The following is a 25186-nucleotide window of genomic DNA, read 5'->3' as shown; positions in this document are numbered from 1 at the left end:
CTTGACTAGCTCTCTTCCTGTCCCAGGCCAAACTCACCTCCATTCCTCAGTTGAAAGGAGAGAAAAATGAAAAACTCAGGACTGGGAAGGAAGTTACCAAGGCAGAGAGAAGACGCTATGTCTTTGAAAGGAAGCTGGCATGCCCTTTCTCATATTTTTCTTATGCATGTATGTGAACATTTAGCATATTACACGTTACTTTGTTTACAACTCTCGATGATACCAGTTTACTGATTTCACAGAACACTATAAATTTATCATCTGCCTATAAATCTGAGTCATTATTTTGCCTATTAAACACAGTATCAGTTAAGTGGGCTACTACATTTGTGGGATTTCTTTTCCTATAGAACTCAGTGCCGAAAATCGCTCAGCTTCTCAAATTTCCCTCTGTCAAAATCCAGCTTCGAATGGAAACTCTTCCTAGCTCCAGTACCTGTCATCTGACCAATCATTATTTTGTGCAAACCTCAAGTACAGAGCCAATGTGCCCAGTTTTTCCTGTCAGTGTCAATATTTTCCCCAGAGATTGTCTTGTCCAAAAAAAGTTGATAAGCAGCAATCAAATAAGTGCGAACTAAAGTTCCCAGAAAAGCGCTGTGTCTGCTGCCCCTACCTCCAGCAAGGCCGACGGACTGCGGAGAGGAGTCCTGTGACCACAAAGAGATGCAGTGTTGCAAATCGGAGCCAAATTACCTTGGGCTATCTTTAGGCCCTTAGTGGCCACTTATTGCCCACCTCTGTGTCAGACCTAAGATCCTGGTGATTATCAGTTAGTTAGATGTGATCCTTTTTTGGAATGTAAGAACAAAACCCCCCAGCTTCCACCAACCCAAGGGCTAAGAACGTCATCACATAGCATCTGAGACCTGTGCTAATTTTCCCCACTTTGCTTTAACCCGCCCTACGGGATGATCAGCCAGTGTGTTGGAAAACTACCTTGATTTATGACTTTCTTCTGTTCTCCTAACCAAGTACTAACCAGGCAGGACCCTGCTTAGCTAACCAGGCCCAAGCCTGCTTAGCTTCCGAGACCAGCCTAGATGAGTCCATGGAGGGTGGTATGGCCGCACAGGACTTTCTATTCCGTAAGTATAAAACCTTCAGGAGACTGTTACCGCAGTAGAGCATGGGTCTTAGCCCCTTTGAGGTAAGAATTGGGTCTTTTGTGTTGACATAAGCAATCAAATAAGATGTAGGGTTTGTTGTGGGTTTTTTTTGTTTGTTTGTTTCCCTCATTTTCATTTTATTGGCATACATGTTTAATGACCTCTATACTAAGAGTCATTCGTCTCCACAGGAGAAGAATGAAGTGGTGCAGAGGAAGTCTTTACCAGATAAACAGACCACATAGGCCTGTTTGTGCCAGAAAACATGGTCTCATGTGTCCACCTCTCAAATCCGTTCAGGAAAATGGACCAGGGCCAGAAGGTTAAATGTCATTTTCTTTGTCCATTCCTTGCAGGCAATAACACAATGCCCGAGGCCAGGTATGCAATAAATTTATTTTGGCTCATGGTTCTGTTCCAAGATGGAGGAGCCAAATCTGATGTTGGCTTTCTTATATACCCAAAGATGAGAACCAAGGGTTAGCCAGGTGCAAACTGGCTCTTAGAAAGTACTCAATCTGGAGATAACCATCAACCCATTAATCCACAGAATGACTCAATTCGTGAATGAGGCACCAATCTCTTCTTCAGGGTCCTTTGAATTCACCTTCAATAACAACTGTTACATTACAATAACAGAGGGTACACACGAATTTTGGCAGACCCTACCAGATAGTGCATATTACATGTCTATTAGAAGACTGAATGGGGGGAAAAAAGATTGAATGGGGAAGGGACAGGCAGAGGATATTGACATCTAGACCAAGGTTTAGGATGCAAAATTTGTGATTAAACATATAATTAAATTTCAAGTTACAATAGATGATCTACAGATTTGCCTGAACTCAAGGCGGAAGGTCCTGGCCTGAAGACTCAGAAGACGAAGACCTTTGGAGTGCATTGCACTGAAACAAAGGTGCAGCATTTCTTTCTTTCTCTCTCTCTCTCTTTCTTTCTTTCTTTCTTTCTTTCTTTCTTTCTTTCTTTCTTTCTTTCTCTCTCTCTCTCTCTCTCTCTCTCTCTCTCTCTCTCTCTTTCTCTCTCTCTTTCTCTCTCTCTCTCTCTCCTCCCTCCTTCCCTCCCTCCCTCCTTCCTTTCTTTCTTTTAAATTATTTTTTGAGAAAGAAAGAGAGCGCGCACGAATGGGCACGCCAGGGTCTCCAGCCAGTGCAAACGAACTGCAGACGCATGCATATGGCTTATGTGGGTACTGGGGAATACAGAACCCGAGTCCTTAAGCTTAGCAGGCAAGCACCTTAACCGCTAAGCCATCTCTCCAGACGGAGCATGTCTTTTTCTTTTCTTTTCTTTTCTTTTTTTTTTTTTTTTTTTTTTTTTTGTTTTTCGAGGTAGGGTCTCACTCTAGCCCAGACTGACCTGAAATTCACTATAGAGTCTCAGGGTGGCCTCGAACTCATGGCAATCCTCCTATCTCTGCCTCCCGAGTTCTGGGATTAAAGGCGTGCGCCACCGCGCCCGGCTAAAGATTTCTTAATCTAGTATTTCCGAGCGTTTCTGCAGAGTTTAGGGACGGAAGGTTAAAAAAATAATAACCCACAAGGGAGTGGCTATTCTGGACACCTTTGGGCCCGCCCGTCCCTCCTGGCGCCCTGGGCAAGGGTCGTCCAGACCCTCTTGCAGTCAGGGCGAAGGGGTGGGCGCAAGAGGGACGCTCCGCCGGGAGAGCAGACCCACCAGAGCAGACCCATCGGTAGCCGGGCGACGCCCTGTGACGCCGAAGGATGCGTCGTCGTGGAGACGGCTCCTGACTCCGCTTTCTTCCTACCCTAGGGGAAGGGCGCGGGAGGTCTGGACCCTGCCATCATGGGGGAGGGAAGGGGCGACAACCCCGACGGGGTGAGCACCGAGCACCTGAAGCTGGAGCTGCTGGAGGAAATCCACATGAAGTGAGTGTGCGGACGACGGCCACGCCCCAGCCCCGCCTCCGGGGACTGGAGGGTTCGAACCCCCGGCCAGGTCACACCAGGCAAACGCCCAGTACAGTCCTTACGGAAAGATTCATTAACCTTTTAAATTACTTCAGTCTTAGGACACATAACATGGTTGGTTTTTCAGTGGTAGAGCTCTTCTTGCCTAGCAGGCAGGAGATCTTGGGTTCCATCCTCAGTGATGAAAACGTTCAAAAACCATTAGCTTTTCCTATTATAACCTTGAATATTCTAATTTTTTTTTTACTTCTTTAGCACGTGGGATTGAACCCAGGGCCTTGTGCATGTAAGGGAAATGTTCTATCATTGAGCCACACGCTCTTGCCCATCTACCAGCCCTGTGAGCTTTCTCTCCGGTATGTCCCACAGTGTGCAGCTCTTCCTGGGCAGTGATTCACTCACAGTATCCATCACCTGTTTCTTAATCTTGCACCAAACCGGCAGCATTCTGAGGATGGGTTCTGTGTGTTCTCTGAGGCAGTGAAGGATCAAAAGAAGTACTGTAGAAGAATTTTGCATAGTCAAATCTCAGCTCCTATCATCCGCATTACGCCTCAGCTTTCTTCTCTCCAAGACGTCCACACAAAGTCATGCTTCCTGCAGTGGGTGGGGATGGACGAAAAACTGTTGTGGAAAGCATTTGGCCCTGGTTATTTTTTTCAATTTGTTTAATTTTTATTTTTATTTATTTATTTGAGAGAGAGAGAGAGAGAGACAGAACTAGGCAGGGGGAGAGAGAGAGAGAGAGAGAGAGAGAGAGAGAATGGGTGCGCCAGGGCTTCCAACCGCTGCAAACGAACTCCAGATGTGTGCACCCCCTTGTGTATCTGGCTTATGTGGGTCCTGGGGAGTCAAAACTGGGTGCTTTGGCTTTGCAGGCAAGCGCCTTAACTGCTAAGCTGTCTCTCCAGTCCTGGCCCTGGTTATTATAAGGAAACCATTCAGTGGAAGTTAGCAGCTACTCTTGTGATTTCTATTCATTGTTTTCTTGTCCTTAGCACAGGGCCCGACACACAATAGGCATTCAGCAATGCTTATTGGATCAATGATTCTTTCATCAGACTGGCCTGTGGCCGTGTGCTGTACACTGGTGTCCTAAATGCCCTTTGTCGTGCTTGTAGGCAAAACAAAAACCTTCTCTGTGTGTGTTTATTCGCGCTTGCTTTTTCCTCCTCCCTGTTTTGTTGTTATCTGTTGTTATCTATTGCCACAGCGATTCCATGTTTTAATAGCGCAACCGGTCTCTCTGAGAGGGAAGAATCATAGCTCAGCTCTAACCCGGGGATTAGGGTGCGCACTCTCAGTGGTCAAAAGTTCCGCTGGGTCCCTGGCGCCAAGTTGTGTGCCTTGATGAAGTTAAGGAATGAACTTCAGGGGCCAGAAAGATGCGTTTTAAAGGAGAAACTTTAGTACAGAGAGAAAGCCAGTTCAGAGAAGGAAGATTTGTAGTGTAGAGAGTAAGCAAATTTTGTTTAATGGAGAAAAAAATAGAGGTTTAAAAATAAAAGACTCTTTTATGGGGAAATTCCATGACAGACGGGTCCCCAAACCAAGTTGCTAGCTAAATTGCAAGGACCCAAAGTGAAAAGTTCTCTGCAACCTAGAGAGGTTCCATAAAGCAAGTGACCAATGAGTTCAGTGAATTACTCTGGGGGTTTATAGGGCTTTCTGACTAGGGAGATAAATCTTTAAAATGACTGGACTGGCCTGGGGAAATGGCTTAGGGATTAAGGTATTTGCCAGCAAAGCCTAAGGACCCTGGTCTGATTCCCCAGGAACCACGTAAGCCAGATGCGCAAGGGGTGAGGGGTGCATGCCTCTGGAGTTTGTTTGCAGTGGCTGAAGGCTCTAGCGTGCCCATTCTCTCTTTCTCTCTGCCTCTTCCTCTGTCTCTCACAAATAAATAAATAACATTAAAAATTAAATAAATAAATAAAATAACTGGACTGAGAGATGGAAGAGCCATCAATCTTTCTGAAGTGCTTTATTTTCCTTTTCAATCAGCGAACTGGTTGTGTTCTGCTCCGTCTCCCTGGCTGGGTTCTGGAGAGGGTTGAGAGCCCACCTGCAAGCTTTGCAAAGGAGAAGCATGACTGAATCAAGGATGAAAACCACAGGGACTTCATGAGGGCCACAGGCAGTCTGCCGAGACTGGCTGGCTGCTTGTCCCAGAACCCTGCCTTCTTTGTATCTGGTCAGCTTGGCTGTCTCCGACCCAGCTGCAAGCTCTCTTGTTTTCCTTTCCCAGTGCATTGTTTTGATCCTAACATTCACTTTAACCATTACCTTTGTCAAGGACAAGAGACAAAACTGCTAGTTGTCAAGGTCCCTTCCCTAGCTAGGCTAACACGTTTCTTCCTTCTACTAGGTATCAGAATTGAGCAGCTCTTAATTTGCTGAGTTCTGAGAACCACACAGCCGATTTCTCTGGGGTCACATTTAACTTAATGGTATACAACACCTCCTGGTTACATAGGGGCTTCAGGTTGGTATATAGCTAATCGTTTTAGGGCTTAACCAAACAGCAGCTTTTATTTTTCTGATAACTGTTTTCTGGTCATGCATTCAATAAATACAGTTTATGATGAATTGATCCTAAAGTATTAATGGGTTTCTTTGTTTTAGTTTTCTTATATAATCTTTAATTAAATTATTATTAACAAGATATTTTTAATAACAGGGATGTAGTGCACCTCTCAATACTGGAAATAAAACATGAGATGGCAGAACTGGAAGCCAGCCTCAACAGCGACCATGAAGGTATACTAGTACATATTTGCACATGCAAGTCCTGTAAAATTATGGTTCGTGCTACCAAGATATCTAGGATGTATTCAATTACATGCACGGAATAATAGTATGAAGATTTCAATGTTACATTTGGTAGTATTAATAATAATTTACAATAAAGGCTTTAAAATTCCTACTTAAGGGTGTCAATCCTCTTACTATACAATTATTTTTCTACCTGATAAGTTCAAAATGTTCATCAGTGAACATCAAAATATTTTTTTAAAGAAAATACTTGGGGCTGGAGAGATGGCTGAGCGGTTAAGCGCTTGCCTGTGAAGCCTAAGGACCCCGGTTCGAGGCTCGGTTCCCCAGGTCCCACGTTAGCCAGATGCACAAGGGGGCGCACACATCTGGAGTTCATTTGCACAGGCTGGAAGCCCTGGAGCACCCATTCTCTCTCTCTCCCTCTATCTGTCTTTCTCTCTGTGTCTGTCGCTCTCAAATAAATAAAAAATTTTTTAAAAAAAGAAAATACTTGAAAATACAATGACAATGAAGGACTTATGCCCGTTAGAAAATATTGCTCAATAAGTCAATATTATCAACAGTTCTTCTGGGGAGGGTTTAGGATGGGAGCATAAGGTGCAGAGCTCAGGATGGCTGGAGAGGAAGTTCTTTCCTCAGTGTTGAAGCCGAAGGTTAATTGTTAATCCTTCCTCGGTGCTAATCGTCTGGGAACTACCAGGAGAGATGAATTTTACTATTCACACTTATGCAAAAGTGGAATTTAGGAATTTAAATAATGTCTATATTGCTATATCTAGGGAATAATAAAGCCCCTCTACCACTAATAAATAATTATAGAATTTCTTTTTATTTCATTTCATTTATGTATTTGCAAGCAGCAAATACAGACACAGAGAGGGCAAGGGGTTGGGGGGAGGGAGAAAAAGAAAAAGAGGGAGAGAGAGAATGGGCACACCAGGGCATCTAGCCAATGCAAAATGACTCCAGATCCACATTGTGCATCTGGCTTTATTTGGGTACTGGGGACTAGAATCCAGGTCATTAGGCTTTGTAGGCAGGTGCCTTAAGAGCTGAACCATCTCTCCAGCCCACCACTACAATTTCTGATATTACAGTTACCACATCACTGCTCAAGACAGTGCTGGAAATGTCTTGCTCTGTAGCAAATCACCCTATAATTTAGCAGCTTAAAACAACAAATTATAATTTTGTAGACTGTCTGGGTTCACCTGGATGGCTGCAGATTGGGCTTTTGTGTGGTTGTGGTCCAGTGCTGTGGAGGGTTCACTCGTGTGAAGGTTCTTCTGGGCTGTTTATTTCAAGATGACTTGTGTGAATGTTGATACTGGCAGCCAGCTAGGGCTGTTTTATCAAACTGTTCTTATATATTTTACTTTCTCACAACATGGTTCTGGAATCTAAGAGGATAATTCAAGCAAACATTTCAAAAGATGTAAGTAAAATTACCTGACCAGAAAAAGGTTACTCCCAGAATGGTACATGGTTAAAGCCACTGTGTTCTTTTGGTGAAAACAGTCATAGATAGACAGAAGGGGAAATAGTAGTGGATGCTAATTGTCAAGGTCATATTGCATGGCTGGGGTGAGCTCAGTGGAAGAGCACTTGCCTCACATGCATAAGGTCCTAGGTTCGATCTTAAGCTCTGAAAAAATGTCCCACTTCAGCAAAACATAAGGGCGAGGATATGTTATTTCAGCTATATTTGCAAAATACAATTTCCTACAGGTTTCTCAAATACAAAGCCATTTAAGGCCAAACTAAGCTAGTAAGAATAATGTGCATATTGTAACGGGAATACAACAGATGAAGTTGTAGTGTATTAAGGAGTTACAGAATATGATGAGTTATTTAATATAGTTACTTAATATGATGCTAATAATTTGTATTTAATCCTGAAAAGCAATGGGGCAGCTTTAAATTTTGAAATCAATACTATTGTACTCACCTTATGAAAGCTATGTAAACTAGTGAAAACCATGGGCACACCCACTATTTAGGTAATTCCCTTTCATTTTCCTTCTGCAAACCTCCACTACCTCTAGCAGTGTTCGCTCTGTTCCTTAAAAGGCAAAGGGAGCTATCAGGAGTCGTCCTGTGTTTCCATCGGCAGAGCCTCGCTCCTGCCTGCGTCTTCGTACCTCCTCTTCCACCCGCTCCTGTGGAAGGCCTGGCCCAGTTCTTCGGTCAACCTCTCTGTTTCCAGGTCCCATTGCTCGATGACACTATTTGAGGTGCTCACACCAGCAATAGTCCCCTTCATTGTCATCTGTTCCTGCTTCTCTGCCTCTTTCCTAGAGCATGTGAGCACGCTGAATTTATTTTGTCTAAAACACAAGCCTCCCTTGGTCCATCTTTCCTCTTCCTCACATCCTGCTTCCTTCCCCTCCCCCCCATAGAAAGCTGATCAAGACATACTTTTTCTATTTCTGCTCTTTTCCATCTCCTCTTACTGAATCTAATATTTGGATTAATTTTCAGGTGAAAAAACAATTTTCAAGAAGGCCTCTTGGAGCTCTGAGATTCACAGGAAGCTACATGTAGAAAATGTTTTATGTTTTAATTAAATCTGAATTTCATCTTAAAGGCAATAGGAAAAGAAACATTCAGGTGACTTTCATCAGAAGAGCTAATATTTGCACAATGCTTTTAAGTACATTTTAACTACCTTTCCAAAAACAGTATTATCCCATTTTATAGGTGAAAAGAATGAGTTTTTATTTATTTATTTATTTATTTATTTATTTATTGGTTTTTCGAGGTAGGTAGGGTCTCACTCTAGCCCAGGCTGACCTGGAATCCACTGTGGAGTCTCAGGGAGGCCTCGAACTCATGGCTATCCTCCTACCTCTGCCTTCTGAGTACTGGGATTAAAGCCGTGCACCACCACGCCCGGCCTTAATTTTGTTTTAAGAGAGCATGAGTAAGTGAGAGAGACACACACACACACACACAGAAACAGAGAGAATTGGCGTGCCAGGGCCTCAGCCACTGCAATCAAACTCCAGATGCCATTGTCATTCAGTGGGCATGTGCAACCTTGCACTTGCCTCACCTTTGTGCGTCTGGCTTAGGTCTGGAGAGTCAAACATGGGTCCTTAGGCTTTGCAAGCATGCACCTTAACCACTAAGATATATCTCTAGCCCTAAATTAATTTTTTTATGAGACAGAATAGGCATGCAAGGCCTTAGCCACTGTAAATGAACATCCGGATGTGTGTGCCACATTTTGCATATACGCCACCTGTACATGTGCGTCACCTTGTGCAACTGGCTCATGTGGGGTTTGGGGAATTGCCCCTAGGTCCTTAGGCTTCACAGGCAAGGGCCTTAACCACTAAGCAATCTATCCAGCCCAGGATGAGATTTTAAATGATTTTCTCAGGCTACAAAGATTGTGAGTTTTGGTTCTGGAATTTGAATCCAAGGCACTCTGTTCAGCCAAATTCATAAGAAGCTAGCCCCTAGTTCTTAACTTAAATTTGCTTCTCAGTTATCTGTTTCATCTGGAGAAGTAAATCTTGGTTTTCAGGCTCTGGGACATTTATTTGTCCTGCAAGGATACAGAAATAAGTCAGAATCCATCATTCAGAAGCTATACTTCCAATCAGATGAAACTTTTCCTGTCAAGGTGACAGAGCATTTTCTGAAATCACAACTGTGTTACCAACAGACTTAACCTATCACCAGCCTTGATCAGAACCTCTTCTTTGAAACCCTTTGTTCTCTAGGCACCTGGGACATAAGTCTACTGATGGTCTTTGCGCCTACGGGGCACCTGCCATTTCTCTTTTTCCTGATTTCTAAAAAGTTGAAGTGCCCCAGCGATCATTCCCTGGTCCTTTCTTCAGTCTGAGTGCCCAGATTCTAGGCCATCTGTGGTCATGTGAGCTTTAGTACTGTCACACACTGACAACACGCAGATCTCATCTCAATTCTGGACCTCTCTGTTGAGCTCCTTTTGACTTTTCATTTACAGTCTGGCTTCTATCCCAAAGCTTCTTTGGTTACCAGTTAATATTTTCAGCAGATCAAACAGGTTTGTTTTATTTATTAATTTCTCTGAGAGACAGAGAAAGAGGTAGGTAGAGAGGGAGAATGGATATGTCAGGACCTCTAGACACTGCACATGAACTCTAGACACATGTGCCACCTTGTTCATCTGGCTTACATGGGTACTGGGGAATCCAACCTGAGTCTTTAGGCTTCCCAGGCAAGCACCTTAACCACTATACTATCTCTCCAGTCCCCTCAAACAAGTTTTAAAATTTTTTAAAGTATTTTATTTTTATATATTTATTTGAGCAATAAAGAAAGAGGGAGAGAGGGAGGGGGAAGGAGAGAGAGAGAAAACTGGCATGCCAGGACCTCCAGCCACTGCAAACAAACTCCAGGCGCATGCACCACCTTGTGCATCTGGCTTACATGGGTCCTGTAGAATTGAGCCTGGGCTCCTTGGCTTTGCCGGCAAACACCTTAACTGTTAAGCTATCTCTCCAGCCCTCAAACAGGTTTTAAATTACTTTAGTATTTGCTTTCTTCCCCCCCCATAAATTCAATTTGTCTTACTTCAAAACTAGAAAAATAATACTTCTATTTATCTAAAACTGGCATAATAATGGTGATATATTGAAGCATTTCCGATGCTGGGGGAAACAAAGATGTCTGCTACTATCATTAAAATGTATATTTTGAAAGCTCCAATCAAAGCAATAAGCTGTGAAAAAGAGATGAGTATAATAATTAAGAGGAGAGAATTATTACAATTTTCACTTTTGTACAATTCAATATCCAGAACTTTTCAATGGATGAATATATAACTAGTATATTAGTAAAGATTATGATTATATAAAAATGGAAGACATGTTTATTTTTTTAATATTTCACTTGAGAGGGAGAGAGAAGAGGCAGAGAGAGAATAAGCATGCCAGGGCTTCTAGCTCCTGCAAACAAACTCTAGATGCATGTGCCACCTTGTGCATGTGGCTTATGTGGGAACTGGGAAATAGAACCTGAGTCCTTAGGCTTCATAGGCAAGTGCCTTAACCATTAAGCCCATCTCCAGGCTAAAATGTTTCCTTATTTATTTTTTATTTTTATTTATTTACTTGTTTATTTTTTGATTTTTTGATGTGGGGTCTCACTGTAGCCCAGGCTGACCTGGAATTCACTATGTAGTCTCAGGGTGGCTTCGAACTAATGGCAATCCTCCTACCTCTGCCTCCTGAGTGGTGGGATTAAAGGTGTGCGCCACCACACCCGGCTTGTTTTTAAGTTAGCATACAAAGTCACGCATTTCACTGTGGCATTCTCATTCATTCATGCCAGTATGCTTTGTTCTTAGTCATTCTGGGCACGACGGGCCTTCATCCCTCTTGCTGGCGCTTGGCCTCCCTCCCTCCCAAAGTCACGTCACATGGGTTCCGCTGCCTCTTTTTCCTTCCTCCTCTCTTGCTGAAGATTTCTTCCTCCACTCACATGCTCCTATTTCTACTCTCCAACACACACACACACACACACACACACACACACACACACACACATGCACGCACACACGCACACTTTAAGTCTGGATTCCACAGATGAAGGAAAATGTGGTGTTTGTCTGAATCTGACTCATTTTGCTTAGTAAGGATAACGGTCTCCAGTTGTACCCGTTTCCCCATGAATAGAATGCTCTCATAAACTTCCGTTATGCATGTGCAACAGATTTTCTTTGTCCATTCATATGTGGTGGATACGTAGCCTTTCCCCATTGCTTAGCTATTGTTTCTCTTTTCATTTGTTTTCTTGATGACAGCTCTTCTGACTGGGGCCAGATTCTCAAAGTAGGGTTTTGTTTTTTGTTTTTTGGCGTTGGATCTCATTCTATCCCAGGCTGACCTGGAATTCACTTGGTAGTCTCAGGGTGGCCTTGAACTCACAGTGATCCTCCCAAGTGCTGGGATTAAAGGCATGCGCCACCACGCCCGGCTCAAAGTCCTTTTAATGACATTTCCTGCTGGCTACAGATGTTGGACACTTTTTTCAAATATATATTGGCCACTGTTTGTTAATTGGATGGGAAATTGGTGTTCTATTTTTGCAGTTCTTTGTGGATTCTAGATGTGAATCCTCCTGATGTTGCTATAGTCTGTCTTTTCATGCTGCTCACTGTTTGCTTTGCTGTGCAAGAGCTTTTAACTTTTATGTGATCCCATGCAATTCTTGGGATTATTTCCTGTGATACTGGAAGCCTTTTCACAGTCTCTGTTCGTGACCACATCTTGAAGAGTTTCATCTATTCTTTCTCTAGCAGTTTCAAAGTTTCAGGTTGTACATTAAGATATTTGATCCATGTTGAATTTATTTTTGTTCTGAGCAAGAGATACATAATTAGTTTCATTCTCCCGTATGTGGATATCCAATTTCCCAGCACCATTTGTTGAAGAGGTTGTTCTTTTCCAATGTATATATGGCAAAAATTAGTTGACTGGCTATATAAATGCATTTCTGTGTTCTCTATTCTATTGGTCTACATATCTTTTTTTGTGCCAGTACATATAATTTTTATTAGTATAGCTCTTTAGTATAACTGGTTTTGTTTGTTTGTTTGTTTGGGTTTTTTTTTTTTTTTTTTTTGGTTTTTTCAAGGTAGGATCTCATTCTAGCCCAGGCTGACCTTGAATTCACTATGTAGTCTCAGGGTGGCCTCACACTCATAGCGCTCCTCCTACCTCTGCCTCCTGAGTGCTGGGATAAAAGGAGTGCACCACCACGCCCAGCTCTTTAGTGTAATTTAAGGCCAGGTATTATGATACATCAACAATTGCTCTTTCTACTTTGGGTTGCTTTGTTTTTTCAGGGAGTTTTGTGCTTCCATTTGAATTTTAAAAAATATTTTACTTACTAAATAATTACTAAATAATTGAGAGAGAGAGAAAGAGAGAGAAGGAGGTAGAGAGAGGAACAGGCAGATAGAGAGAACAGTGAGATAGATAGTGGCCTCCAGCCACTGCAAATGAACTCCAGGTGTATATACCACCTTAGGCATCTGGCTGTGGGTATGGGGGATTGAATCTGGGTCATTAGGCTTCACAGGTGAGAGGCATTGCAATGATCTTGATTTTTTTTTCCTCCCATTTTTCATTTAGGCAGTGAATGGAAAACCCGTTATGAGACCCAACTTGAACTGAATGGTCAACTAGAAAAGCAAATTGTTTCTCTTGAAGAGAAAATGGAAAAAATCCGTGGAAATCCTTCAGGTACAAATCAATGACATGTATATCTTAAAATTTCAGTTAAAACCGATAAAATATCAATTGCTCATCTCTCTCTATTGTAGATAGACTATCTTCTATTCGTGCCTATGAACGAATGTCAGTGGTAAGTAAGGGATGGTTAAGAAAAAAAAAAAAACACAAGGAAATTATGCATGGCTTTTCCCCCAGATATATGGCAATCAAAGGTTTAAAGAGTTTTGCAAAATTTAAATGAAATGTTTTGTTCAGGGGAACCGTTCCTTGCATGCAATGGATCCAGGAACGAGGACCCTTGCGAAGCTGCTGGGAGCCTGGCGTAGGTACACAGAATAACACGCAGGGGTCGTCACGAGGCTGGCTGGGAACCGGAATGAAGGCAGCTACACTCTGCGATGCAAAGAAGCATGTTTAGCAGCACGTATCTTGTACATAGATAAACACGCCTTTCTCAGTCCAGTGTAACATGCATGTACACACAGAGTAAAGCATGCATTCACATCTGTGTACACATGTCCATACGGACGTACACAGATGTATAAAATGTCTGTAAAACCCAACAGAGACCTCATATCCTTGCCTAACAGTGGACATGAACTTCATTAGGCCTACCCACATACCATTTCCTTTTGTTGCCCTAAGTTCCTTCTTTCCTTTTTTTTAAAATTTTTTTTTGTTCATTTTTTATTTATTTATTTGAGAGCGACAGACATAGAAAGACAGATAGAAGGAGAGAGAGAGAATGGGCACGCCAGGGCCTCCAGCCTCTGCAAACGAACTCCAGACGCGTGCGCCCCCTTGTGCATCTGGCTAACGTGGGACCTAGGGAACCGAACCTCGAACTGGGGTCCTTAGGCTTCACAGGCAAGCGCTTAACCACTAAGCCATCTCTCCAGCCCTTTCCCTTCTTTTAAAGTTCATTTTAATTCCTGATAAATTAAACTTCTATGTGTTATCCTTTATAAGATATATTCATTGGTTTTCTATTCATATGAACTCATCCTATAAAAAAACTATTCAAAGCATGACTTATGCTGAGTTAGGGGCATGCCTACAATTATATATTTTTTTCACAGGACTCCTGCTAAATTTTGTTTTCTTTTTGTTCTTTCAAGGTAGGGTCTCACTTTAGCCCAAGCTGACCTGGAATTCACTATGGAGTCTCAGGGTGGCCTCAAACTAACAGCAATCCTCCTACCTCTGCCTCCCAAGTACTGGGATTAAAGGCATGGGCCACCACGCTCGGCTTCCTGATAAATTTTTACTTGATAAATACTTAGAGAAAAGTAGTGAGATTATTAAAAAATAAAATTACTTTAAAAAATGAATATATAACACCCAGGTGAATTTCTGGAAGTCATTATAATAATAATTTGTCTTTAATTAAGCATACATCTTATGCGCATTATTTTCCCACCTCTTATCTGGGACTTGCTACATCTGCATAAGGTAAAACTCAATATTATTTCCTGTGATGCATGTGACTCTCAGTTAAAGCTAGGAGGGGCCATCCTGGAGTTCACACTTTCTGTAAGCCTGGAGCCAGCGCCTCTACCTTTCCTTCTCCCTCTGCCATTTCACCACATGATGCTGTTCTGCTCACCAGAAGAAAAAAAAAACAAACAAAAAAAAACATTTGAATAGCGATAGGTAGAACCCTAAATTGACAGTCTATAATCGCAGCGTTTCTGGGTACCAGCACACTTTGGGACACTTTTCTTTAAGTAAGTACAATCTAGAAGTGAAAGAGGCAGAGAAATCTTACAGTTTTGTTAATAATTACCTGAAGGGAAATAGTGTTTGACTACATTTCTTCTGTTCAACCTCGCAATACTCGTATTTCTACATCTTGGAAGATCAGGGAAATATTTTTTCCCGTTGAAATTAGAAGCTGTAGCTTTTCTTCCCTCATCTGTAGTGGAGTTCCATCTCCCTCTTGTGGTAGCCAGAGAAATCGCTGCTGGAGCTGTTTTCAGTGTGTCTTTTCCCCATTGCTGGTAGGAATTTCATGCTCTCTGTAGAATGCAAAGTACAAATTGTTTCCTTTAGGTGTTAACATACTGCAGCTACCCGCTTCCTCACGTCTGTCATAATCCTCAAGAACCTGCAGTGGTGAGGTACTTCAGGGCGCATGCAAGGAATATTTAGTTGGTTTACTAAATGCAGCCTGGGACTGAGTTAGCGACCTATTCATATTGACAAAAATTATTTTTCTTGGGGTTGGTGAGATAGCTCAGTTCATAAAGTCTTGCCTTACAAGCACGAGGACCTAAATTAATTCCTCAGTATTCAGGGAAAAAAAATATGCCAGGCATGGGAGAGGCAAAAACAGGAGGATCCCTGGGGCTCACTGGGCTGCCTGGCCTAGCTGGTGAGCTGTAGACCAGGAGGCATTGTGTCTCAAAAGAGGCAGATGGTGTTCCTGAGCATAACGCCCAAGGGTGCCCTTTGGCCTCCGCATGCAACAAACACACGTGCGCTCACACCAGCACACACAAACTACACATAAAACAACTTTTGTTGTATGTGTGTCAATTCTGAATAACACGTGGTTTGCCAACAGGTTTAGTTCCAGTGGCAGAAAATTATATTTCTCTTCACTAAATGATGGAAAAAATAATAATAATAGAATAATCAGGCTGGGGCTGGACCTAGCAGGAAGAATGAAAGTTCAGCATCAATGGAACTGGTCCTTCCTGAGCTCTGGACCAAGGTCTTTCACAAGTACTTAGGTTTCTTAACTAGTGAGATTATTCTTAATTTTACTATTTAGAAAGATTATTCTTTTAAATGAGAGTGAAAATTTAATCTTGACTGGATACAGATCATTTTATAGTTGTCAGCCTTAAAAAAGATTTTTTTTCTTTTTTTTGAGGTAGGTTCTTGCTCTATCTAGCCCAGTCTGACCTAGAATTCACTATGTAGTCTCAGGCTGGCCTCAAATTTATGGAGATCCTCGTACCTCTGCCTCCTGAGTGCTGGGATTAAAAGTGTGCACCACCATGCCGGGCTGAAAATTTTTTTTTTTTATTATTATTTTACTTGTGAGAGACAGAAAGAAGGAAAAAGAGAGGGGGGAAGGGAGAGAGAGAGAGAGAGAGAGAGAGAGAGAGAGGGAGAGGGAGAGGGAGAAAGAGAGGGAGAAGGAGAGTGAGAGAATGGGCGCACCAGGGCCTTCTGCTGCTGTGAAGGAACTCCAGATGCATGTGTTCCCTTGTATGCATATGTGACATTGCGTGCCTGTGTCACTTTGCGTCTGGTTAAGTGGGACCTCGAGATTTGAACACTTGTTCTTAGGCTTCTCAGGCAAGTGCTGTAACTATGTATGTAAGATGACTATGCCATTTCTCCAGCCCTAAAATTGTTTTTTGATTAGCACACAAAGTTTGAGTATCATGAAATTTTCAAACATAGTTAATTTTAGTTGATTTTCCTCCCTCTTATTTTCCCCATCCTTCTGTCCCCAACTTTGTACCCTTCCACCTTTTCCTTGTGCTTTCATGTCACGTGTGCCTTTCTGCACTCCCTCCACCTCTTCCTCATCACCTCCCTCTACCATTTTTTGGTCACCTTTCTGGATTTACACAAGTTTGTTCCCATTCATATGCATACATAGAAACATTATAGCTATGACCCACATGAGATAGATAGAACCTCTGATTTGGGACTTTCTGAATTTGGGTCATCTCACATGTGGTGGTTTGATTCAGGTGTCCCCCATAAACTTAGGTGTTGTGAATGCTAGGTTCCCAGCTGATGGAGATTTGGGAATTAACACCTCCTGGAGGGAGTGTATTGTTGGGGGTGGGCTTATGGGCTTTATAGCCAGTTTCCCCATGCCAGTGTTTGGCACACCCTTCTGTTGCTGTGGTCCATCTTATGTTTGCCAGGGGGTGATGTCCACCCTCTGCTCATGCCATCGTTTTCCCCTGCCGTCGTGAAGCTTCCCCTCAAGCCTGTGAGCCAAAATAAACCTCTTTTTCCCAGAAGCTACTCTTGGTTGGGTGATTTCTACCAGCAATGCAAACCGGACTGCAACAGTAAAGTGGTACCGGGAGTGGGGTTGCTGCTAGACACCTGACTATGTGGCTTTAGCCTTTTGTAGCTGATTTTCAAGAGGAATGTGGAAGGAGTTGAAACCTTGGCCTAAGAGATGCCTTGCAGTGCTGTAAGTACAGCTTGATGGACTAATCTGGTCAGAGCTGAAAGACCTGAGTGCAGTAAGAACTATGGACTGTGAGGTTTGGCTTATGAGGGTGAGAAAGAGCTTTGCCTGGACTGGGCTAGCAGTCTGTGTGAGAAGCTTGCTCTTGTGCCCATGTCCTGAGAGGTTGTGCAGGGTTGCTTTGCGTAGAAATGAACTGGTGTGTGCAGAGGGATATGGCACAGAAAGAAAAATCTTTGGGAGAACTCTTGCCCATTCAGCTGCAACTGAGAGATTACAACTTTTGAGACTGGGCTAGCTGACCTGCGCTGGGGCAACAAGAAGAATGTCAACTCTTTGGAAGGGGTCTGGGTGCTCAAGGAGTGTCCTGTTCTTCAAAGTCTGCTTTATTCCCCCCTGGATTAACAAATTGGCACCCTACCTGGTATCATGGAGTATAAGAAATGCTGGAAAGAGGGTCATTGAGTTTGCAACACGGTCTTGTGTTTTGGAAATGGCCATGGGCAGTGTGAAGCGGGTTTGCTGGTTGCCTGCATAGAGACCCCATGGGGCCATGAGCATGAACCGTGGCTTGCAGTGGAGACCCAGTGGAGATGCCGGGACCATGAGATGGCTGCCGAGGTGCTGCCGGCCCCGATGAAGTTTTCCAGGACTGTGAGTAGCCTAGCTGGAGGGGCGGAATTGGAATACCAGAGACTTGTTGCTGGTTAGAATTATCAGACTTGAAAATTTGTCACTGGTTAGAGTTGCTGGACTTGAAGCTACAGAGTTTGATATTTGCCATGGTTGTTTTAAATCTTGTATTTGTTGAATGTTTCTTTGCTATGCCCAATGCCATCCTTTGCAGTGTGAATATTTATTCTGTGCCATTATGGGTTTTTTGAGGTTATTTTTTGGTATTATGGCTCAGTTAAAAGATCTTGAATTATGGGGATGTATGAACATCATTGGAATTGATAAAAACTATGGGGACTTTTAAAGTCAGACTGAATGCATTATATTTTACATTATGTATGGATATCAGTTTATGGGGGCCAGGGGCAGAATGTGGTGGTTTGATTCAGGTGTCCCCCATAAACTTAGGTGTTGTGAATGCTAGGTTCCCAGCTGATGGAGATTTGGGAATTAACGCCTCCTGGAGGGAGTGTATTGTTGGGGGTGGGCTTATGGGCTTTATAGCCAGTTTCCCCATGCCAGTGTTTGGCACACCCTTCTGTTGCTGTGGTCCATCTTATGTTTGCCAGGGGGTGATGTCCACCCTCTACTCATGCCATCATTTTCCCCTGCCATCGTGAAGCTCCCCCTCAAGCCTGTGAGCCAAAATAAACCTCTTTTTCCCAGAAGCTGCTCTTGGTTGGGTGATTTCTACCAGCAATACGAACCAGACTGCAACATCACATAACATGCTTTCTCTAAGATTCATCCATTTTTTTCCACATTTCATAATTTCAACTTTATTGATGAGTAAATTCTCTTATGTATTTGTACCACATCCTCAGTTTCCATTCATCTGTTGATGGACATTTAGGCTAGTTGGAATAGCAATTGGTACTGATAAAGTCCTTCTGGATTTATTTGCCTAAATATACCCCAGCTCTGTAGATGTTCAGTGTGTCTGGAGTAACCAAGAGAGAGGTGGTTGACAATGCCAACAAGGGATGAGACAGGAAAGTGTCTGCGCTCACACTAGGCATGTGAGCTTTGTGATGGGAAGCTATTGAAATACCTTATATAATCTTAAAGTCTCTCCAGCCTCCTCCCAAACAGAAAAGATCCCCAAATGCAAGTGAGAAACCAGTGAGCACTCTTTTTTTCATAGTCCCGACAAGGGAAGGTGAGGGCTCTGTTACTGATTTTTGGCTTGTGCTGTGTCATGTGTGGATGCGCAGAGGAAACATGAAATATATGTAGGGGTGATTTCATGCGCATGTGAGCACTGAGACAACAGGGACAGGAGTTAAGGATTTGGAGCTCTGGCTTGAGTAACCTCATGGATTACAGTGGACAGGATCATTTAGGATCAGAGCTAGATGGGCCATCAGGAGATGCTGAGTGTCGTTGTGTCAGCGTATTACACAGATGACACAGGTCAGTGAATGACTGGACGTGGTTTCAGACTATGGAAAATTGTCTCTGATCATAGATGTTGAATCATGGGTGTCAGGTAAAGCCATAAGGCCCAAGAGAGTACTCAAGGAAAAAATATATGAAAAACAGGATCGAGAATGGAGTACTGGGGAATAACAATTAAGATGTTAGGATATTAGCTAAGGAGGTTACAGTATGTGGAAAGGAAAAAAAAATATTGAGAAAGGATGAGGGGGGTATGTGGAAGATTGGCATTGCAAAAGTTCTATGAATGTTTAGTAAAAGAATGTTCTCCAGGGTTGGAGAGATGGCTTAGCAGTTAAGGTGCTTGCCAGCAAAGCCAAAGGACCCAGGTTTGATTCCTCAGCACCCACATAAAGCCAGATGAACAAAGTGGCGCATGTATGTAGTGTTCCTCTGCAATGGCCATAGGCCCTGACTTGCCCATTCTGTTTCTTTCTTTCTCTCTCCCTCCCTCTCAAATAAATAAGTGAAATATATTTTTTTAAAAAAAGAATGTTCTAAGCCAGGCATGGTGGTATATGCCTTTAATCCCAGCACTTGGGAGGCAGAGGTAGGAGGATTGTTGTGAATTTGAGGCCAGTAGGAGAAAGCAGGCAACTTATACAAAAGCGAGGAAAGCGGCTGACCAATGAGAGAGCAAGGTTCCGAGAGGAAATGTGGAGGGGAAGAGCAGGGGTGAAAACTGAATGCATGTAGAAACAGCCTTTGCAGTCAGATTATCCTGGTTCAAGTTCACACCATGCCCGGTGGAGGAAAGGGTTTCATCTCTCTGAGGCTTAATTTTCCTCATCTGTAAAGCTGACTTAATTAAGCTTTCTTGCAAGGTGGTTTTGCAGAGTTTTAGAGATAAGACAATAGTATGTCACCTGATATTGTAGGTACTATGCTATACCTTTCTTCCCATTGCTTGATAAAGGACAAGTAAAATTTCATTAAAACAAGTCTGTTGGGAAATCAATGGTAACCCATTTGAAAGGGATTAGAAGAAGGGCTGAGGCTCAAAGATGTGTTATAACTCACCAACACATTCTGTCTTTTCTTCATCCTGTTACTGTCTTGCTGTGGAGATGTTTGTTTCTTTCTATCTTTATCCATTATTTCTCCCATTGCTTACTCCAGAGCCAGTAAGACATAGTCCCATCAAACTCACTTTGGTCCCTTCCCCCTTCAGAACATTATTAGGAAAAAAATGTTAAAGTCCGGTAAATATTTTAGAAGTAACCAGTAATGAAAATGAATGGTCGTACATAATCCTTGACATGAACATGTATTTTATGTAAAATATATGAGAATGACATGCCAACCATTTCATGAAAGGGTTAGTGAAGAGATTGTGGTTCTATCAAAAGTATGACATGAAATAGCAAGTGGAATTCCCACTGTCTATCAGCTCGGTTTCCCATGTAGAGCAATCGGAGATCACCCCTGAAAGGGATCCTGCCACACTTGTCCCCGAGTTTCCATGCTCCCCAAAGGCCAGACCAATTGGTTTGAAGACAGCTACATGGCTTCAAATCACAGAGATAAGAATTTTATATACTTGTGTAGCAAACAGTGTTGTCCACCAGGGGGCTCTTGAGACGCAGAATGCTCCTTTCATTGTTAGACTTGCCTTTATTGAAAAGTGCTGTCTGTTCACAGGAGCAGTGTTTACCTAAATTATATTATTATTTTCTACTATAAGCCTTCAGTGGAGTGGCTGCTCTTCACTTGTAACTCTCCCTTTTTTCTTTATTTTTGTTGCTTTCTTTAGTGTAGCACTTTTTAAAAGGTAGAACTTTCTGCTTGAGATAAAGGGATATTTTCTTATTTAAATCCTAATTTGGGCATATATATCCTACCATACAACTTCTTATTCTAACCTCATGTTTTAATCAACTCTTAAAAACTCACCTTTCAAGAAGGAAATTAAGACAAGAACATGGGTGAAAATGATACAATTTAGAAAGCTAAGAAATAATCAAAACAACCTTTTTACTGCAACAGAATTCACTTTTGCATTTGATTTTTTTTCACATTCAATTTCTAGTAGAACCTTTAGCTTTAGTTTGTCTTTCCAGAACAGTTTTATAACATGTGACCACTGATTATGTGTGAAGATAAGTACCTCCCAGGAAGGATCAGAAAATTTACATCATTGATCTGCCTGTGAGTTGGGGTGTAATAACAGAATCTTTTCCTTCTGATAGGCATCGTTTTTCAGATATCATCTACTTTGTAGTCAGTAAAATTAAGGAATCAAAATCTAGAATGAATGTTAGTTAAAGTCATTACTGTATAATTTAATATTTAAGGGGATTTTGCTCTTTGCAGTGGTTTTACAAGTGCATAATCACAAGCATCTTGTTGCCAGTATGATGACTGGTGGCCTTCTTGGGGAAATCCAGAACATGTGATATATGTGTGTATTCATGTCTGAGTGGGTTCAGTTGTGTGTACAGGTACATGTGTGTGTCAGGGGGGCATGTATTAGTCAACTTCTCATTGCTGGGACAAAATAGCTGACAAAAATCGGTGTCAGAGAAGAAGGGTTTATTTCAGCTTACTGACTGGGAAGGCCTGGTGGCAGGAGCTGGCCACGTTCAGCACAGCGAGGAAGCAGAGATGAATGCTCCTGCTCAGCCAGCTCTCTCCTTTTAATACAGTCCAGGGAGCCAGCCCATGGGATGATGCTGCCCACAGTTAAGATGGGTCCTCCCATGTTAATCTAATCTAGAAAATCCCCCACATATGTGACCAGAGACTTGTTTCTACAGTGGTTCTAAATCTTGTCACGTTGGCCAGAGAATAACCTTCACAGGGTGTGTTCAGAGGACAACTTGGGGTGTCAATCCTCAGAAACACTGCCTGTCTTTTTTGAGACAGGGCCTTCGTCCTTGAGCTCATTAGTTAGGCTAGAGTGGCTGGGCAGTGACAAATGCCCATGGGTTTTTCCATGGGTTCTGGGGATCAAACCCAGGTCTTCATGCTTGCAAGGCAGGCACCTTACTAAATAGACTGTATCTCAAGTCTTATAGCACGTCAGATGCAAGCGGGTACAAGGACAGAGAGCAAGGTGAAACCCAGAGTTAGGGACCACATAGTGTGCTAGCTAAAATGTAAGTCTAGTGTTGTGGCTAGACAGAAAAGAAAAAAAATACCTTGTTTCTCTCTTCTGAGCCTCAAGCAAACCAGCAAGACGCATAGAATTTTCATATGCATGTGTGGGGGGTGGAGGGTGCTGGAAATAATGGGCTAGATGCCAGATAAGAGGAAATCAGGGTGCGGAGAGGAGGCTGTAGGTGGAAATGAAGAAAGGTGGGTAAGCCAAGGGCTCCAGAACGGATGTGAAGCTACTGTCCAGCACGTGGTTGGTCACTTGGTATCTCAAAAGCTTGTGAAAGCGGAACACAACTAAAGGACTGTTTTAAAATTGAAATACCTTCCAAAATCAGGCAATAGGGCAGATTGTCATCTCACATGTGAGCCATTGTTAGATTCATATCGAGTATAAATTGTTAGAATCTCATTGAAATGGTAATACTGCTGTGTTTAAGTGGACCGTTTTCTATTTTAGTCAAGACTCACTGTGGAACTAATAAGGGCCACGACGTGTGCCTCCGGCTTGAGCTCCACTAGGTTGCTTTGCTTATTTTCTGCGGATGACTAGAGTTCGTTTGTTTGTTATATTATGTTTACCCACTTCTGCCTCACAAGCCCCCTACTCCTTTGCCCATGTAAAACTTCCTAAAATATGCCTACCTAATCAAATCCAGTGGCCCTTGTAAAAACACAGACCTGCAATGACATTGATGCCCAGAGTGAGAATCTATGGCTAAAGTCCAAGCCACAGTGGTCCTGCGGACTCCCCACCCCACCATGATACCCTTCCCAATTCCAGCGCATTGTTGGCATAGATAGATCTGGAAGGAGAAGTCAACCCCACAGATCAGGCCGCTCCGCTCTGAACTGAAAGCTATCGTGGTTGAGAAGACCAAGTGGAAATGCCTGAAACTGTTCTCTGTCACCCCCACCAAGATCAACATAGACGTCAGAAACACTTTCTTATCCTGGAGAAAGCTGCGGGAATTAAAGACCTAAAAAGCCTCAAGGTCACTGAGAATCGGGGCAGAAACTGGAGGCATCCTGGAGAACGCAATAGACTCCGACAGACTTAACCAGTATGTGTCAGCTGCCTAGCCAGATGTGGGCTAGAGCTGATTATCAAGGTTTCAAGTACAGAATCCCAGTTAACTGATCTGGGGTGGGTGGGGGGCATATTCACTCCATCCCAGTTAGAAAACAGGATAAAAACAGTTTGTGACTCAGTCCTGGTGATACAGGCCTGTAATCTCAGCCACTTAGGAGACTGAGGAAGGGCAACCACAAGTGGAAGGCCTGCCTGCCTGTGTCACACAGTGAGTTCAAGACTAGCCCGGGCAATTAGTGAGACTGTCTCAAAATTTAAAAAAAGTAATTAAAAGCATGGGGAATGTAGCTCAGCTGTAATGTATTTGCCTAGTATGCATAAGGCCCTGAGTTCACACCCAGTACCATAAAAACAAAACAATAATGAAAACCCAGTTTGTGACTTTCATCTCAAGTTCAAGTACATAAAGTACATAGGAGTTTGGAAGTTTACTCTTTTTTTTTTTAATTTGTTTATTTGAGAGTGACAGACACAGGGAGAAAGACAGATAGAGGGAGAGAGAGAGAATGAGCGCGCCAGGGCTTCCAGCCTCTGCAAACGAACCCCAGACGCATGCGCCCCCTTGTGCATCTGGCTAATGTGGGACCTGGGGAACCGAGCCTCGAACCGGGGTCCTTAGGCTTCACAGGCAAGCGCTTAACCGCTAAGCCATCTCTCCAGCCCTGGAAGTTTACTCTTGACAGCACAACAGGAAAAAGTGAACCAACAAAAATTAGTGATTTTTCATGGGCCAACTAGAGATCTAAATTTCAAGACAAACTTCCATCTTAAATCTAGATAAATAGGGCTGGAGAGATGGCTTAGAGGCTAAGTGCTTGCCTGTGAAGCCTAAGGACCCTGGTTCAAAGCTCGACTCCCCAGGACCCTTATAAGCCAGATGCACACATAAGCCAGATGTACAAGGGGCAGCACATGCATCTGGAGGCCCTGGTGCACCTGTTCTCTTTCTATTTGCCTCTTTCTCTCTCTTGCTCTCAAATAAATAAATAAAAATAAACAAAAAAAAATTTTTTTAATCTAGATAAATAGAGGCATCCATTCACCACTGAGAGCTGTTTACCTGGACAGAAGCTTCTGGGGAGTATAAACAGCTCTATTTTTAAATTAGTTCTGATTCAAATCTATAATCATCATAGAGCTCCCTTCATCACCCTCTTTTTTTCCATCCAAATATTTTGATGTCCCTTCATGCACATTAATTGGTCTCTTCAAAATTCATGATTCATTTATGACCTATGCTTAACACTTGGCATTTAATCATATATTACCATGCATTTAACTGCTATTTTGCATGTACATATTTACTCTGAACTCTTACCAGGTCACCTCTAACTTGATTAGGTTATCTTTAAGTGACCTCTCAGAATTTAGAATGCATTTTTTATGTTGAAACAATGGGTAGATTCATATCTGCAAGTGTACAAAGAAATCGTGTAACTGAGCAAGAGTTCATTCAGCCATCTTTGAGACACTTCCATCTCTCCCTACTTATCCCTTCAACATTTCCTCATATCGGGCAGTTTATCTCATACGAGTTTACCTTTTTAAATATATTTTATTTATTTGAGAGAGAGAAAGAGGGAAAGAGGGAGAGGAGAGAGAGAGAGAGAGAGAGAAAGAGAGAGAGAGAGAGAGAGGGAGAGAGA

General features: G+C 42.6%; 1 protein-coding gene across 1 annotated transcript in view; it reads left to right on the top strand.

Annotated features, from left to right (window-relative positions):
* The first annotated feature begins 2933 nt into the window (after positions 1-2933).
* Positions 2934-25186, top strand: part of Ccdc169 (coiled-coil domain containing 169) — a 46872-nt gene continuing 24619 nt past the window's right edge. Inside the window, exons 1-4 of the mRNA XM_045154771.1 lie at positions 2934-3016; positions 5739-5818; positions 12970-13080; positions 13161-13201. Coding sequence (XP_045010706.1) covers positions 2934-3016; positions 5739-5818; positions 12970-13080; positions 13161-13201 — 315 coding nt within the window. The remainder of the gene's footprint in view (positions 3017-5738; positions 5819-12969; positions 13081-13160; positions 13202-25186) is intronic.

Source organism: Jaculus jaculus, chromosome 7 (assembly GCF_020740685.1).
Source record: "Jaculus jaculus isolate mJacJac1 chromosome 7, mJacJac1.mat.Y.cur, whole genome shotgun sequence".
In the NCBI taxonomy this organism is placed as follows: Eukaryota; Metazoa; Chordata; class Mammalia; order Rodentia; family Dipodidae; genus Jaculus; species Jaculus jaculus.
Note: the sequence above shows the minus strand (reverse complement) of the source record. Positions and strands in the feature narration are given on the sequence as shown.